The sequence below is a fragment of the Equus quagga genome, unplaced genomic scaffold (genome assembly GCF_021613505.1).
Source record: "Equus quagga isolate Etosha38 unplaced genomic scaffold, UCLA_HA_Equagga_1.0 252_RagTag, whole genome shotgun sequence".
NCBI classification, from domain to species: domain Eukaryota; kingdom Metazoa; phylum Chordata; class Mammalia; order Perissodactyla; family Equidae; genus Equus; species Equus quagga.
The window spans coordinates 242829-255455 of NW_025799860.1; the positions used below are offsets into that span (position 1 = coordinate 242829).

The 12627-nt window shown below is 36.7% G+C and overlaps 1 protein-coding gene across 1 annotated transcript in view; it reads right to left on the reverse strand.

Annotated features, from left to right (window-relative positions):
* The window catches only part of LOC124233823 (nck-associated protein 5-like), a gene marked incomplete at its 3' end in the record, with an annotated part of 547928 nt that overhangs the window by 218204 nt on the left and 317097 nt on the right, over positions 1 to 12627 (reverse strand). Inside the window, exon 5 of the mRNA XM_046651057.1 lies at positions 8724 to 8787. Coding sequence (XP_046507013.1) covers positions 8724 to 8787 — 64 coding nt within the window. The remainder of the gene's footprint in view (positions 1 to 8723; positions 8788 to 12627) is intronic.

Genomic DNA, 12627 nt, shown 5'->3' on the forward strand with positions numbered 1-12627 from the left:
TAAGTATCAATGCAGTCACAGTGATATAAATGATTGAATAAATAAATGGGGAAGAAGATACAAATATTCTACGCAGAAGAACTGAAAATAATTTATGCAGATATTCCACCTTCATGGAGATGGAGCACAGCCCTGTACTCCTTCAATGTGGGCTGTGCAGAGTGACTTCCTCCCAAAAAGGACAGTCTGCAAGGGGGTGAGAGGAGAAGAACTTCCCAGAGGAAAGCTGACAAACACTGCCTCAGTCAGATGATCAACGTTCACCTAAATAATGTTATATTGATACCATGAAACCTTGATATGATGTGATGAAAATGGCACTTTAACTTTTGGTCTACCTCCAAAAAATACATCCCAGTCTAATCATGAGGAAAACATCAGACAAATCTCAATGAGGCAAATACCCCAAAACAGCCAACCAGTTAATATTCCTCAAAAATCTCAAGGTCATCAAAAACAAGGAAAGAATGAGAATCTGTCACAACTGAGAAGAACTTAAGGAGCCATGACAAGTAAATGCATGTGTATCCTGGATGGGATCCCGAAACAGAAAAAGGACACTAGGTGAAACTATGGAAATTTGAATAAAGTATGAATTTTAGTTAATAATAATGTATCAGTATTGGATCATTAATTGTGAAAAGTGTACCATACCACAGCGGCTGTATGTTGCTTTGACGTGGAAAGCTATGCCACTGGTATTTCAAACACCAGCAAGATCACTCATGGTGGACAGGTTTCAGCAGAGCTTCCAGACTAAGACAGACTAGGGAGGAGGACCTAGCCACCCACTTCCAAAAACATTAACCATGAAAAGCTTAGGAAGAGTGGCAGAGCATTGTCTGATACAGCGCTGGAAGGTGAGAGGATGGCACAGAAAGACCGGGCAGGGTTCTGCTCTGCTGTACACAGAGTCACCGGGAGTCAGAATCGACTCAATGGCAACCAACAACAAAATAACAAACTTTTAGAAAGAGAAATTTACAAAACAATCCAATTTACAATTAAATAAAAAGAAATAAAATACCTAGGAATAAATTTAATCAGAGGTAAAGGATCTGTATGCTGAAACTATAACACATTGATGAAAGAAATTGAAGATGACACAAATAAATAGAAAGATATTCCATTTGGATTGGAAGAATTAATATTGTTAAAATGTCCATACTAACCAAAACAATCGACAGATTCAACACAATTCCTATGAAAATTCAAATATCATTTTTCACAGGAATAGAACAAACAATGCTAAAATTTTTATAGAACCATAAAAGACCCAGAAAAGCCAAAGCAATCTGGAGAAAGAAGAACAAAGTTGGAGGCATCGTGCTCTCTGATTTCAAACTATATTACAAAGCTACAGTAACCAAAACAGAGAGGCACTGGTATAAAAACAGACACACGATCAATGGAACAGAATAGAGAGTCCAGAAATAAACTCAAGCATGTATGTATGGTCAATTAATTTATGACAAATGAGCCAAGAATATACAATGGGGAAAGGATAGTCTCTTCAATAAATGGTGCTGGGAAAACTGGACAGCCACATGTAGAAGAAAGAAACTGGACCACTATCTTACACCATAAATAAAAATGAACTCAAATGGATTAAAGATTTGAACATAAGACCTGAAACCATAAAACTCCTAGAAGAAAACATAGGCAGTAAGCTCATTGACATTGGTCTTGGAGATGATTTTTTGGATCTGCCACCAAAAGCAAAAGCAACAAAAGCAAAAATAAACAATTGGGACTACATCAAACTAAAAAGCTTCTGCACAGGAAAGGAAATCAGCAAAATGAAATGACAACCTACAGAATGGGAGAAGATATTTGCAAATCATATATCTGATAAGAGATTAATATCCAAAATATATAAAGAACTCATACAACTCAATAACAAAAAACAATCTGATTTTAAAATGAGCAGAGGATCTGAATAGACACTTTTCCAGAGAAGACATTCAGAAGGCCAACAGGTACATGAAAAGGTGCTCAACATCACTAATCATCAGGGAAATGCAAATCAAACCCACAACAAGATATCTCCTCACATCTCTTAGATGACTATTATCAAAAAGACAAGAAATAAATGTTGGCAAGGATGTGGTGAAAAAGGAACCCTCGTACACTGTTGGTGGGAATATAAATTGGTGCAGCCACTATAGAAAAAAGTATGGAGATTCCTCAAAAAATTAAAAATAGAGCTGCCATATCTGAAGGAAACAATAGCATTATCTTAAAAAGATATCGGTACTCCTATGTTCACTGCAGAATTATTTATAATAGCTAAGACATGGAAACAACCTGTGTCCCTCAATGGATAATAGAAAATGTCATAAATATACACAGACAAAAACACACCCAGAATATTATTCTGCCATAAAAAGGAAGGAAATTCTTCCATGTGCAACAATACAGATGGACCTTGAGGGCATTATGATAAGTAAAATAAGTCAGACAGAAAAAGACAAATATTGTATGATTTCACTTATATGTGGAATCCTAAAAATAAAATGAACTTAGGGATACAGAGAATAGATTGGTGGCTGCCAGGGGTGAGGGAGTTGGGAGGTTGGTGAAATGGGTGAAGATGGTCAAAAGGTACATATTTTCAGTTATACAATAAAGTCCTGAAGAGTTAATGTACAGCATGGTGACTATAGTTAAAAATACTGTATTTTATACTCAGAAGTTGCTAAGAGAGTAGATATTAAAAGGTTCTCATCACAAGAAAAAAAATTATAACTATGTGTAGTGACAGATGTTAAGCAGACTTATTGTGGTGATCATTTCACAACATACAAATATACTGAATCATTATGCTGTATATCTGAAATAATATGTCAAATATATCTCAATAAAAGAAAACAGAAAGAAAAGCTTAATTCACCTTATACCCATCCTAATCTCCCTTCATTGACTACCAGCAGTTAGAAAATCAGTTCTATCAACCACTGGGATACTGTAAACAACAACCTTACAATTCTACCAAAACCAAAAACTGGCCCCAAGGAAGCTAGTAGTAGGAATTGGCATGTCTGGGGACTATAATTCCACGCCCCCTAAGTCCTGGGTGTCCAAACTCTGAATTTCCCTTCTTGGCTGCCTTTTGTCTGCCAGCGGTCAGACTATACAGCTTTCTCTACAGCTGTCCAGCCAAGGCCAGAAGAAGGGCATATTAGACAAAATCCCGTCAGTTCACCAAGGCAGTACCACCTGGGCTGCGTGCAATGTTCCCTTTTTCACATGTGAAGAAATGATCTCTTCTTGTTTAAATAACAGGTATTCAAGATTATCACTTTTGCTTTCTACAAATTACCAAGAGGGAAAGTAAACTCATATGCTGTATAGGGCAGGCAACAAACAGGTTAAAAATAAGATGGGTAAATCTCTCAAACACTTTTAGAAGAAGACGTCCCTGCAGTTAAATAGAGACCCACTAGAAATCATGAACAGATACAGGTCACTGAGGTAAAGTTTCCTTAATGTATTTTTGTCCACGTTTGTATCAGGAGACCCAGTTAACTCCAGTATCTGCACCATAGTTGGCTGTCCACATCGTGGCACTGAATGAGGGCTTCTGCTGCCATAAGTTTGCCCTGTCCTCCAGCAAGGATGTAGAGAGGATCCAAGGATTCTGATTTCCCTACTTCTTCAAATACTTCTGTTTTTTCTCAAATTTCTAATATAACTGTCAATATTTCCATCTTTCACCGTTATTCCTTGGATGTTCATTGTGTGAAAAAAAAGGGTGTATGGTTATAAATTTGCTGATTGTACAGTATGGTAACACCTAGTCTGTGTCTACACATCTGTTGCAGGAGAAAAGGGAACCCCGCAGTAGGGTAAATGGGGTTCCTGTGTTTCCTCAGTGCCTTGAGATCAGTAATCAAGAATTGAAATTTTTCTTTTTCCCAAAGAAAAATTACTCAATGGGGTAAAAAGGAAGCATACAGTGTTGAAAATTTTGCATACTTAACTCAAGCATTTTTAAAATTGTGTCTAGTATCCTATTAGTGTTCATTAATATCTCTTTGATCAAAAACAAAGACAAACTCACAGTGGTAGAAGTGATATTCTTCTAAAACTTTTTAATGTAAATGTAAGAAAACCACAAATATATTTAAGCCATTGTTCATATCATTTTGAAACAGTCTGTCTGAGACATTTTATTGTGTCATAAGCAGATATAAAAACACTTTTTGGGGCCAGCCCTGTGGCCCAGAGGTTAAGTTCAGCACACTCCACTTCAGTGGCCCAGGTTCGGTTCCAGGGCATGGACCTACACACCATTCATCAGTGGCCACGTTGTGGTGGTGACCTACTTAGAAAATACAGGGAGACTGGCACAGATGTTAGCTCAGAGACAATCTTCCTCAAGCAAAAACAGGAAGATTGGCAATAGATGTTAGCTCAGGGCAAATCTTTCTCAGCAAAAAAACCAAAAACGCTTTTTGCTATTCTTTAAAAATCCAAATGCATCGTTTTAACTCATCAACTCATTGCTATTCAATAAATAAAACTGTCTTTATAAGTTTAGAGAAAAAGGATAATCAGAAGGAACCCAGCCTCTAAAATATTAAACAAACTATAAATTTCTATAAAATTAAAACAATTTAGAATAGTGTTAGAATAGATAAAGGTTAATGGAAAAGTATAAGCAGTCCAGTAAATGACCCAGATTAATGGGGTATTTGGAATATGATAAAGATGATAGTAAATGCTGGATTACTCAATAAATGAGGTTGGGAAATTAACTATCAATTTGGGAAAACATTCTATTTGGTCCCTACCTCATACAAACTTAATTCCACCTAGAATTTTCAAAGATTTACATAGAGAAAAATAAGAAATACATACATTCTAGAAGATACTGAGAATGAATATCTTTATACTCTTGGGGCAGAAACGGCCTTTTTACATATTATATCAAAATTGAAGATGACATTAAAGTCTTCAGGGCAGCATAGATGTTACAGTAAACTGAGTCCCCGATAGGGAGCACAAGCTGAAACACAGTCTCCAAGAAAGAAGAGAAACATGATCTGCTAGCAGTTTGTGATAAAAAAATGAAAGGTCAGTATGAAAACAATGGTGATAACTATTTCATGGAGGAAAAATTTAAGAACAAAAGGAAACAAATATGAAACATCTAATCTGCTGAAATAAAGACCTGAGTTAACAGAACAAAAGAGCAGACAGAATTGATAAAAACCAGTAAAGTAACATGTCCAAGGTCACACAGCTAACTACTGGTGGAGCTGGACTTTGAATCCAGACCTGCCTCACGCCTAAGCCCATGCTCTTCTCATTCCCACGTATATGCCCACTAGCCATTAAAAAGAAATCTTTCTGCATGCAATGTGGTACCCTGGATTGGATCCTAGATCAGAAATGGGAAATTATTGGAAAAACTCATGAAATTTTAATAAAATCTGGAGTTTAGTTAGTAGCAACATGCCAATGTTAATCTCTTAGTTTTGATAATTATACTGTAGTTACGTAAGATCTTAACAGAAAACTGGTTAAAGAGTATGTAGGTATGCAACTTTTCTGTGAGTCTAAAATCATTCCAAAATAGAAAGTGTGTTAAAAAAAAATGAAAGAAATCTCCCAAAAATGATGCCTTGGGTACTATCTTAAAACTTTTAAGCAAAGAGATTTATTGCATAAAGTCAAATTTTAAAAAGGGCATGATTTGCATTACAGATTTTGATTATGCAAGTTCATTGATGATTTTAAAAGTAAATATCTGCCTCAGTTATACAGCTTTTTTGAAAATACTTCTCATTTATCTTTTTCCATACTGCTTTTCCTTTCACGTGGACAAAAATATAGAATACTGTAAATTGTAGTCTTTAAAAACATAAGGGGATCTGGTTGCGATGAATTGCTTTCCATTTCTGCTATAGCTGTGACAAAAGTTCTGGACTTGTAACAGCAAGAATTAAATTTAGAGGATTAATAGAACTGTCTGATTTTAGTAGCTGCCAGATACTGAAAGAATCGGGACCTCAGAAATAAATGAATCCTAAGAGCAGAAAAGCTGAAGTATATAATTAAGTGGCAAACTCAGAGGGGTTTGTCTAGGTAAGGAAAGAGGGAAAAAATATTGAGAAAGAGGGAGAAAAATCAAAATAAAGGAAGTGAAAGAAAATCAGGGCTTATGGTGTCTCTAAGGAATTGAGATGTAATCAGTTATGGAATGGGGGTAAACAATAACTAATGTGAAAGCAGTAAATCAGATCTCATCACAGCCTCAAAGCCTTCCAATGGCTCTTGTCACTTAGAGCATGAGCTGGAGATCCCTAAGGACCTTGGTGACCTCCCCCTCGGGGGGCCCCCCCCCCAACCCCCTGCCCCCCATCACTTCTCTGCCTTTATCTTCTACTATTCGCCCTTTCCCTCACTCCCCTCTGGTCATCCTGTCTCCAATGCTGTTCCTCCTGTGCTCCAGGCCTTTGCATCGCTGATCCCCCTTCATGGAAGGCTCCTCCGCCAGAGTTCATCATGGTTCACTCCTTCAGCTCCTTCAAGGTTTGCTCAAATACTAACTTTGCAGTGATTTACAACTATGAATGCTTTATTTGAAATAGTGATCCCCTAGAATCCCAGTCTCCCAGCCCCTGATCTCATTTTCTCATAGCTGGTTCCACCATTTAACACTCCAATTACATTGAATGTCTGTCTCCCCAGGGTGTGAGCTCTCAGATTTCTGCCTGTTTTTTTCACTGATGTTTCCCCAGTACCTAACAGCGCTGGGCACACAGGAGGTGCTCAACAAATACTTGTTAAATCAATCAAGACATAAATGTCATCTTTCATTGTCATTGTTAAAATAAGAGTAATAAAACAATGGTAACTTTTCCAAAGTTATTTTTTGAGCAATCAGAGTAATCTTTTTCATTTGTCTGTGTTTTCTGGGTATCTTCTACACTGAATAGTTACTTCTATAATTGTTGGAGGGTTTTTTTGCTGAGGAAGACTAGCCCTGAGCTAACTTCTGTGCCACTCTTCCTCTACCTTATATGTGGGTCACCGCCATAGCACGGCTGACAAAGTGATGTAGGTCATCAGCCGGGATCCGAACCCACAAACCTGGGTTGTCGAAGCATAGTGTGCCAAACTTAACCACTATGCCACTTGAATGTTTTAAAAGAGGATTTTGTTTTGTAAAGGACTAGAGAGTTATTATCTGAGATGATTTCAACTCAGGCTCATTCACTGTCAGAATCAGAAAGATACATTCTTTAGAGGCCTGCTCTTATGAGCTTAAATAATATTCAGTTGTTATGAGGAAAAGCTCTCCATCATAAAAACTGTACATAAACAAATGTTTAATAGCATGATCCACTAAGCTAACGGAATCATAAAATTCCAACCTCCTCATTTTAAAGATGAAGAAACGTTGTCCGTTCTTTACATTCAATCAGAACACAGCAGATGACATGTAGAACAGGAGCTTGGCCCTCAGGAGAAGATTGAAACATCACAGAATGGTCTAGCCATAAACATTTTGCCATGCAGGAGAAGTCCGGATTGAAATTTTTCAGTTCACCATTTGACTAAACGTTCAGTTTCTCCAACTTATTTCCATTTCATTGCTCAAAGATGCTTGTGAGCAATTGCTTCCTATTGTTTGAACATTCAAGATTCTCTCTGCATTAAGATCAGTAACAGAATAAATAATATGATCACCTCCCTAAGGATCTTATCTGTGGCGCAAGCTCCATGGTACCTTCCAGAACCCACTCAACATTCAGCCTCTTACTCCAGCCCTTTGCTTTCCCTGTTGACAGAAGTGCATGGCCAGCATATTTTACAAATTTCTTACTTTTTTCAGTGGATGGATTGTCAATTAATTCTCATGAAATGAAATGGAAACAGCCTTCAGGGCCTGAAAATGTGTCACTTCTCTCTTTCAAAAAAACTAATTCTTGTGCTGAAAAATTGCACATGTGCCATTGTTTTGTCATAAGTGGGGAAAAAATTCTGGTGTTATGTTTTTTCCTCTGAGGTGGCAGCAGCAGTTAATCCACACATGTACATTCCTCGGGTCCCCAGACAGTCATCTGTGACGTCAGAATGGCACCCGGGCAGAGACTTTGGTAAAGACAGTCTATAAAATGAAGTTGCTATGGACCAAAACAACCATATTGATTTTTAGTACAATTCAAAACACAAAGAAACAGCAGTTTTCTAAATGGCACCGACTGGAAAGGACAGGGAGAAAACTCCTTCCTTTGTGGCAAATAGTGGAGAGAAGGAAAAGGATAAAAGATGATTACATTAGCAAACATCTTAGTGTTTTTTTAGGCTGTTTGCTTTTTTAAGTTCGAAGAACTGAGAGGCTTGAATTATGTTGAACTTATCTGAATGCCTAAATTTGTTCATTTATGGACATTGTGCTCTCAGCTGGAAGCCAGACCATCCAGTAGGCCTTCAGGAAATAAAGCCTTATAACCCTTGGAATGTTTGAACATCCTCTTTAAAGCCCAAATAGTCATTTATTTTTCTCAATTAATCTCTCTCTCACTCTCTCTCTCAGCAAAGGGCAGAGCTGTCTAAACTGCATTACAAACACATTATTTACCAATACATCATTAAGTTTGCTGCAAGCAAATATTTTCCTTAGCTATTTTTAATGAGACAAAATGCCTTCCAAGCCAGAGACCTTTGGAAGGGAGGTTCAGAATCAAGAGAGAGCAGCCAGAACTTACCATGGCCCCCTCACTTCTTCTTTGGGCAACTTCTCGCTGTAGTCGGGCCACAGCCAACTTCTCCCTGGAGAAACAAAAGCACATGATCAGTTGGCCATTCTTCTCAGGGTAGAGGAACACTGGCCTGGCTTTGAAACATTCTTTTGAGGTCTCGAGAGGAACTCCTTCCCTGGTTTAGCTCACTTCCTCCACTAAACTTTCTATAAATATTTAAAGTGATGGTCATTACTGCATTGTTTTCACTGAGTGTCATGAAAGAGATTTTTTGTCTTGGATGTCATGACAGCTAAATGAATGCTGAATGTGGAATAAAAGCTTCACTTTAAGTTCATTCACATATATCATCTGTAAATAAATTTTCTGTGGCTAAAACATTTCAATTGCCCTTTCTGTATCAACTCTGCTCATACATATCTATAATTATTTTTCTTTCATTTCTCTATGCTGATATTGAATTTTTAAAGCAAAGAAAACATAACTCTGTATATTCTTGAAATAATAATAGAAAATCATTTGCAGGCTTGCTACATAACAGGCAACATGCTGGGCATTTCACCTGATCTTGAATGAGCCTGACAACAACTCTAAAATAGGTTTTATTATCCCCATTTATTGATGTGGAAACTGAGGCTCAGAGAGGCTAAGTATTAGACTGAGCCCCCAGCTGATATATAGTAGTATTAGGATCAAACTTGAGGTTTTCCTTACTTCAAAGCCTAAATAGAAATTTGCATATCATTTTTCAGGGTCTAGGAAAAATTCTGCATATCATTTTACAAGGTCTAGGAAATATGTAAAATTAAAAAGCAGGTTATTTACTTTAGTATTCTTTATTTTACAATGGAGTTCATTTTGCATCCTTTATAACTTTAATTCTAATTTCACTTAGAAAAATCTTATATTCACCAAAATTTTAAGAATACTTTTTAAAGTGATAGATACCTGAATTTTGGACAGCTTTTCAATTATTCTTTAAAAAAGATGACAGATGAAGCAGGGGTAAGTGAACTCTTCCAGTAATCCTCGCATCTTCGTGTTAGCAAGGATTTTCCCTGAAATCTGTTATCAAGATGTGACACTATTTGAGAGATATTTCCTCCTTCAGCCTTCCCTCTACACAAGAGCAGCTGTATACAAACAGTGAGGAAGCAGCTCGATTCCCAGATTCCCAGGCGAGTGACAGAATTCTCCTCTCCTAACTGACTGCTTGGGTCTTTGAAATGCCTCTGACTGCCAAGGAGGCATGTGCTTTAGTTTGGTTCAAGTTGAATAACTTTTTAGTAGGAGTAGATCTCTTTGAATAAATACCGAAAGGCAGATTAGAAGGAGGAAAATTAGAAGCAGGAGACAAGGGATACAAGTTTTGGGAAGCTGGAGCAGGACGTGTGTATGTGCCCAGCGAGAGAGGGCAACAAAATAAACAGGAAGAAATCACGAAGAGATGGAGTCACGCGCCTCTTTTTGAAGTAAGAAAGGCAGAGAATCTACATGTATTCTCTGTCCCAAGTCCTTATGAGCAGATGAAAGGAGCAAAGAATTGAAAAAGGAGAATATGACCAACTTCTAGCTTAAGAGGAAAATTAATACATGGCAAATACCCACGAGGACAAAAAAACAGAAGAACATATCCTATAGTCTATGATTAAGCAATTCTATTCTGAGGTATAAACCTAAAAGAAATGCACATATATATTCACCAAAAGACATGTACTAGAATATTCCTAGAAGGACTATTTGTAACAGCCTTAAACTGAAAACACACATACCCATTAACAATAGATTGGATGAACTTTAGCATAATTATACATTGAAATGGCATAAAGTACTGAGAAGGAATAATCTACACCTAATCACAACAACATGTGGCACATCACAAACTGTTGAATGAAAGAAACAAACGCAGAAGAGCATATAGTTTATGATTCTATTTATATAAAGTTCAGAGACAGGCAAAACTCCTAATCAGTTCAATCAGGCAAGAAAAAGAAACAAAAGACACAAATATCAAAAAGGAAGAGGTAAAACTGTCTCTATTCACAGATGATATCATTTTCTAAATCGAAAATCCTAAGGTATTTACAAAACATCTATATAACTAATAAGTGAATTTAGCAAAATCATAGGATACAAGCCAATATAAAAAAAATGTGTTGTTACATACTAGCAAACAATTGGAAAATCAAATTTTACAAGTGTAAAATTTAAAAGTCAAAAATATAAAATACTTTGGGAATAAATTTAACAAAAGACTTGGCAGACTGCTACACTGAAAACTATAAAACACTGCTTCAAACAATTAAAGGTGACCTTATATATATATATATACATTGCTGATCCCTGGAAATGGTCTTAGGAGCACCCAGCATCCCAGGACCACACTTTGAGAACTTCACTCAGAAGATACAGAACTAGAAATGGAAGAATTTCTGGAAAATTTCCTGGACTCATCATTCCTAATTTCTGAATCTTTAGAGAAAGATTTAACATATATGCTAATAGCACGCTAAGTTTTTACAAGAGCAGTTTAGTATAAAGACAGACATTTGTAGAAACAGAGCAAGAGTCTATCTTGTCACTATCATCCGACTAAATGATATAAAAGTCCTGATAAGTGTAAGATTAGTAACATCACTATTTTATCATTAAAAGAGTTTGCCTACATAACGCTGTTAGGAATTATCACATGGTATACACGCATGTCAAATTTTATAAAATTCAATCTGAAAGACAATTTTAATAGTTTTAGCCATTACATAGTTTTTAAGAAGAAAAACATTAATAAATCATGAAGTTTTGTGGTCTGCCCACACATTATATTTTAGGTATTCAATAAAGAAAGTGTGAATGAACAAACATGAAAGGGTCATCTTCAGAGTGGCAGCATGTTAGTCATTTCATTTGGTGAAACAGACTAAAATATATGGAAACTGAAAGAATCAACTTAGGCTTGACCTTCCACCGCATGAACAGAGGTGTGCCCAATTTCAAACAGTTACTTGGCAATGTGTGACGCAAATGTGGACAATCTCAGAGTAGTCTGAAGATCCCCAACCCTAGCCCAGCAACTTAGTCATCCTCGTTACAAGTTGGAAAACTGCTAAGTCTAGCGATTTGGGAGCTACCCTGACTCCAAGTAGTTAGGTGGTGAAGGGACTGAATTCACAAGAACAGCAAATACAAGTGTCTCTTTGGGACCATGCTCTGTAACTGTTTTAAATCATTTATTCATGCAATGCAACATATACAACGTCATGGAGCAAAGCTCTCTAAAGGTTCTAAATAACAGCCCAGGCTCTTCCACAGGGTGGGTGGGCAAGACCCATGCCAGCTAAGTCCCACTACATCAAGGGCACCCCAATTTTGAGCTATTTTATGTACTAGGCTTCTGAATCCTATTTCCTTTGAAAAGAGAGTTTCAAGCTAAAAAACAAAAATTTTTTCTTGAGGTTCAATACTTTCTATCTCCCAAATCTTTCAAGTTTTTAGCATTCTACATGTGTGGATTTTATGTTAACAGGTCTTTTTTTTAGTAGGAATTGTATTTTCTTTGTGTATGAAAGAAGAGTTGTCATACTTTATTAAAATTAAGAAAGTGATGGAGTTGTTGAATGGGTGAAAGTACCTGTAATGAAATTCTCACAATTTCTAGATATTATCATTTCTGGGCTCAAATTATCAAGTTAATCAAAGTATTAAAAATAAATAGGTCTGTCTTTTTTACAGTAACCTCATTTGCCCTTTGGTTCAGTAGTCCCTTGGCAAACCATATCTTCAGACCCCCATGGTCCCAATATATGTGTGAAACCAACTGGGACCAGCATCTTTTTCATGCAAATTCAGGGTTCTTAGAAACAGCTTTGTGTAAAAAATAAAGAATCCTTGACTTGCATGCTAACTCAAGGCA